Below are 6,351 nucleotides of genomic sequence, written 5' to 3' on the forward strand. Positions count from 1 at the left end.
CGAAGTAGAAGTTTTGCTGCTGCCGTTGCTGCTGCTGCTGGTGGCAAACCACGTTTGCTTTTCTTTGGTCAGTCGGTTTATTGTTTGCAAATTTCCCTGGGGCCTTATCGAGCATTTGCCGGAGTAGTTCAAACATTTGCGCTGCTGATTACATTTAATGCTCAAATCGGATGTAAGGAGATTGTTTCATAGCTCGGGTGGTTGGCAGTTACAGGGGGCAAGCCCAGTGGTGGGAGGCCTGGATTCATCAATCAGTTGGATTGCAAAAATTGACCCCAATTCTCTCGGTTGCCGCAAGCTAAATTCAAAGTTTTCTTTTTATTTTCTTTTTATTATTTTCTTCTTTTGGTTTTTGGTTGTTTCTTTTGAGCCAATGGCATCAGCAGCATGACCCGCAGCTGGCAAACGCTCTTCAACTATGCACGACACATGCATGCTCTCCTGCGACAGGAGCGAGAGCAACGCGAAAGATGCCCCCAGCAGATTGGACATTCTCGTTTCAGCCTTTTGCCCACAATACACGCCTGCTGCACTGAGGAAAAGGTGCAGCAGGTGAAAGAATGCCCAGACCGGAAAAAATTCAAGCGAAGCCTTATGTTGGTCAAATGGTTTTACCCCATAGTCGAGGCATCCGATGAATCAGAAGAAACGGATGGTATAAATAATAAAAGCAGAGCCAAAGCTGAAAAAAAGGCAAAGGAGAAGAGTCGAGAATCTATCCATCGGAATTCTTTTCGGCAAATGACCATCAGATCGTATGAGAATCGTTTGCGTAGATATTCAAATCCTGATAAAATATTTCGCTACTTTGCCACCATTAAGATGAAAAATGAACAAGGACGATGGGAAATATATATGACACCGCTGGACTTTTTTACGCTCTCTGATGCCTAGATTTCAGCAACCAGAAAATCTCGGACTTGATCGTTATCGTAAAATAGACTCGTCTAAGACATTGACTTATCCTGGATTAAGCGAAGACAGCATCTTTTGCAAATTTCAGCTCAATGGCTTGCTAACCTATTCGGATTATATGTTCCTTATGTGTCTGATTAAGATGCCGGAAAGGTATATAGAGATGGCCTTTCGCCTCTTCGACCAGGATGGAGATGGTAATCTTAGCATGGATGACCTGAATAAAATGTTTGAGAAAGTTGGCTACGGCGATTCCTATTCAAGAAATGCAAATGTGTACCGCTATTTTTTTGGCAATAGTTTCAATCAAAAACTAAGTCTCAACAAGTTTTTGCAATTTCAGCGTCTTGTAAATCGAGATATTCTTATGATGGAATTTAATTTGCTTATGAAAAATCCACCGCAAATGAAAAATGAAGGAAAATCGCGAGAGGAACAGGAGAAAAATATGAAAATATCCGAATTGGCATTTGCGAAAGTGTTGCTAGCCTATGCTAGGCATCCATCTAAAAAGCGTTTGTTGACACTGCAACGTATCAAGGAAAAATACTCGACATCGACGACTGGTATAAGCCTCAATGACTTCATGGCTTTCTTCAAGTTTGTCCGCGATATATCGGCCATTGATGCAGCTTTAACCTTCCACTATCTTGCCGGGGCGGATATATCGCGAGAAACTCTTAAACATATATCCAAAGTCGTTGTGGGTGTCACCCTATCCGATCATTTGATTGATATTATCTATACTGTGTTTGACACCGATGAAAATGGGATTCTTAGTCGTAGTGAGCTGGTGAACGTGTTTCGTGACCGTAAGACTCGAGGCAGAAGTATGCATGCGAAATCTTTCAAATTTGCAGCCCTATTGGGCGCAGTGTGCAAGTGTGCCCAAGACACAATACGTTCGTATATTTGAAAAATCTGTAATAAACTTTGGAAATTCGAAATGCGCTGATTTGATGCGTTTTTCCTATCGTTGCCATTTCCTCTCTTGAGCCGAAGAGTCCTTTGAGGCTGGCGGCTTTTAGCGAGCTCAGACAAAAGAAGAACAAAGACCCGACATCAACCATTTGATTTAGCCTCAGCCCGTCAGTAGCAGCAGACCCACACACCCCGCCACCCTCCTCCACACACACTCATCCAGCAAATACTAGAGACTGTGCAAAAAAGCGCATTTTGTTTACCTTCAACTTCAGCAGGCTTCAGATGTTGAAAAATGATGTAGAAGAGGTAAGGCAAGCGAGACAGACACACAGAAAGAAAAGTGGTAAATGAAAACCATTTTGTTGTCTCGTCGCTCTCGAGAGTTGCGTGAGTGAAGGTAGAAATAAGAAAAAAAAAATAGAAACAAAAAGACAGATGCTCTTCAGCATACTCCCCGCCGGGATCCACCTAAATTCCGCCCAATCCCAAAATGGGGTCGACCACGCAACTAACATGACTTTGAACTTTTATCACCTGCTGCCAGAATGTTTGTATGGCTAAAACCTCCGCATTTTCTCTGTCCTGGGAAAACAATTTAAAATACTTGCGGCAACACGCAATGTCGTCCCAGGTAGATGCACCATAAGAGGACGTACGCACAACAGTTCGGGTTTTCTCCATACCATTTTATCTGGTTCTGGCCATTGACAAAACCAGCCGCAGAAACATTGAAGGGAAACAAACAAATGGCAGAGAAAAGAAAAGACAGCCAAAACGATGGGAATTTTGACAGCCTGTGACCAAAAATTCTGATTCTACTTCAAATACTCCATGTTGTTCATTGAATTTCGATGAGCTTGGCATTAAAATTCAATGGAAAATTACTGTTTACAGTCGGACTCTTAATTGCAGGTCAAATGAAATGAAATGCGATTCGTTACGCCCCCGTCCAGCCCATCCAGTCCACACATACATACATACATACATACATAGTTGGGCCCAGTCAGTTATTAGAGAATGTTTATGCATGGAAAAGTTTTTATCAATTCTCTTGCAACAACATATCGAGGCCAGAACACCTGAGCAGGGCTGAGTAGGAGAGCAGCCTCATAAACATGGCTAGGTTACCGCCCGAGGAAACTTTGCCCATTGCAAAAATCAAACTCAAGTGCATATATGTTCTTGGCTTTCACCCATTACACACACACACACAGACTACACAATGCCATCAACATATAAGAACCTACGCAGTTGTCTGCACACACAAAACTTTCGAAACTCAACGCGTCAAGGAAGTGCGATAAAAATAAACATGCAAGTTGCCAGCTTTTGCTAGTGGGCGTGTCCTGCATAAAATTTATGAAGCAAGAAAAAAATAAAACAGTGTTCAACCAAAAAAAGAAAAACACAAATTGAAAAACTGAAAGAGACTTAAAATCAATTAAAAGTGCCACATACCAAAACAAGTGCAATATCCTAAACCATAAATCAGGAATTATTTTTGTTATATGGAAATCATTTAGCCAATCATAAAATCTGTCATTTTATTGGATATTCAATAGATTTGAATTCATTTTTCTCTTTCTATCACAATTCATGTCCATTTTTCCATCTCTCTCTAAGTAAGTCTGTCTGCCTGTCGCTTTATGTCAGAGTCTTTGTATATGCAAGCATTTAACATCAACATCAACTGTCAATGGGATTTTGTCATAAATAATTCAAAAGAATAGAAGAATTTTCTAATGAACATTGACCAACGTGACTGCCTTTAGTCAGATTCTTGAATTTTCATGTTATTACGACCGCATAGAAGAATATTTATTGTTGAGTCTTTTTCTCTGGAAATTGTCTGTTTGAAATGTTTTGGTCAAAGCAATAATACTGCAATATTCGGCATGGCTAAGTGCAGCAGCAGCAAGTGCTTCAAAGCTTTTGGCCTTTTTTTCTTACCACAATTGCCACAGGAGCAACCACATACAAATCACACCTACACATACATACACTCTATTTCTGTTTGAGATATTCCAAAAATTATAAAATATGCAATTTTATGGCCTTAAGGCGTTGAATGTGCAAAAATATTATTTTATACACGTTCATATTCAGGCCATGGCACTCCCACAACTCCCACCCACACACACACACACACACAACGGGACTTTGGCCTTTTTGAGCACCTGCACTTTAAGATAATTTCCATGAATTTAGGTTACTATGGTCGGATATGAAGGTTGAAAGTTGACCGGCCACAGCAGCAGCAGCAGCGACACTTATCTGAATTATGAATATGCAGGCGCTTATCGTACAGAGTGTATCTACATACTTATAAGCATGCATATGTGTGTGAGTGTGTGCTGGGGTGTAAACCAAAAATCATGGAGAAGATTTAAGGAGCTGCAAATTTTATTTATCATTAAACACTTGGTAAGCAGTTAAATCTTTAAGCAAAAGTCAAATGGAAAAACTGTCTGGCTCACATAATGACACATACACAGACAATACAATGCTGGAAATACTGACAAATACTTAGCATACTTAAAAGGGCACGTGAATTAACTGCAGCTTATACATACCTGAAGTACTGACTTAGCTGACGGTGTGAGAAAAGAGACAGCAATACGATAATTAAGTTTGCGACTTTTGCACGCTTTAAGCCCTTCTCGCAGGGCGAGCTTTAACGCTTTATATTGAAAACTTCCCATTTAAATGGATTAAAAACTTTTTCACATCATTTCCTGCCGATTAAAATGTTGAACGAACGTTTTTCGCAGCGCGACAATGTGTGGGTGTAGGTATGTATGAGGGGACAGCTAGCAGGATCCCTCCTCTCTCCATCCCTCTCTCTCTCCCAGTCTATCTCTCCCACTCTCGCTCCCTCTCTTTCTCTCTCTGTTCTTCTCTTCAGAAAGGCTTCACATCTGGCTGAACAGTGAGCTCACTTTGGAAATTATAGTTCTGCGCTTAAGTAACTGGCATTAAGGCCAACTAATGGCGTTTCCTTAGTTCTCATTTTCAACAAAAAAAATGTGGGACATAACGCCAGCATCATTTATGAACATCTTTGTATAAATATTTTGTTGCGGCTTCTGTGATTTAGCCATATTACCATTTACTCGTATGTTCCATCAAACGTGCCTAAAATTTCAAGAGCGCACACACATGTCAAACTAATAAACTTAAAGCGAAATCGTTTGACGACAACAACAACAGCAGCAGTAACAACAGGCTGCACGTGAAATCACAGTAGGAGTAGAATAACAAAAAAAAAATAAAAATATGAAAAACTTGGCAGCCGGTACTTACTTACTTCTCTTCAATTTACATACTTACATACACACATACATACATACATACAAACTTATTTAGAACGTTTATACATTTTAAATGCTGCGACATCCAGCCGGCAAAAAGTTATTTCAACTTTTTCATCTTGCCGTTGTTGTACTCGTATCAGAAACATTTCATCCTTTTGTGTGTCTCTGACGAGTTTCACTCATAAACTCTGTCTACATGTGTGTCTGTGTGTGACTATGGGTGAGTCTGTGTGTGTGTATGCCATAAACGAGCAGTCAGGCATCCAACCAGTTGGCATAAGCATAATGATGATGAATGAGTACCCTCAACCCTCGCTCGAACCAACCATTTCTACATACATCCTTACATATGAGGAGCATTAATACAGTCTGTTCTATCGGTAGAGAAAATTCTGTATACAGTAGAGAGATATCATTAAGCAAATCTATATATAAACATACATACACAACAATGTCATTTTATACCTTGTCGTCGAATTATTTTTGATAAATATGTTTACTGTTGTCTGTTAAGTAGAATACCATTACATATCTCGATATTGGATTATAATCATAAGAGTTCCAATCATCATGAAATTAATAAATAGATGACAGATATTTTTATCTTTGGGTTTAGTCCTTTCTATCCCAAGTAAGTTCTAAGAATTTAAATTATTTTAAATAACGTGTAATTGTAAACAAGAAATGTGGGAGTACTTTTCTTATTTCTTACTTAATTTTGAAAAGGCTCTCGTCATATTTTAAATATACTAAGCAGCAAAGGTAATTAATGATTCAGAAGTGAGTGAATTAAATGTAGTAAATCTGGAATATCTTAAATTAAATAAAATATCAGAAGCTCTTAAATACTAATACGAAGTGTTTCATTGTTTATATCTGTGGCAATTAATCATGTAATTACAGAGTTTAGATGCAGCTTAGTTTTTCGGATTAATTTTGTAAATTTAAATTGAATTAACTGGATAAGAACTGCAATGCAAATAATGATGTTATTATTATGCAGTTTGCATAAAAGTTAATTAAAAAATGTTGTGTAATTTATATTTAAATTGCCATAGTAAACACAAAGACTTGATCTCGAGATGTTTTTAACCATTACAATGTGTGTGTGTGTGTCTGTGTATGAGTGTCCGGGCAGTGGGCGGAGGTTTTTTTTTTGTTGTTTCTTTGTTTTTTGTACATAGTTGTTTTGCGTGAT

The 6,351-nt window shown here is 38.7% G+C and overlaps 1 protein-coding gene across 1 annotated transcript; it reads left to right on the forward strand.

The window, feature by feature from the left end:
• The first annotated feature begins 246 nt into the window (after positions 1-246).
• LOC137585018 (calcium uptake protein 1 homolog, mitochondrial) lies at positions 247-1,862 on the forward strand. Its single transcript, XM_068300651.1, is given in 2 exon segments — positions 247-870; positions 872-1,862. Coding segments are annotated over 2 exon segments (1,443 nt in total). The 5' UTR covers positions 247-387; the 3' UTR covers positions 1,832-1,862.
• Positions 1,863-6,351: the final 4,489 nt, after the last annotated feature.

The sequence above is a fragment of the Drosophila tropicalis genome, unplaced genomic scaffold (genome assembly GCF_018151085.1).
Source record: "Drosophila tropicalis isolate 14030-0801.00 unplaced genomic scaffold, ASM1815108v1 contig_878, whole genome shotgun sequence".
Taxonomy (NCBI): Eukaryota; Metazoa; Arthropoda; class Insecta; order Diptera; family Drosophilidae; genus Drosophila; species Drosophila tropicalis.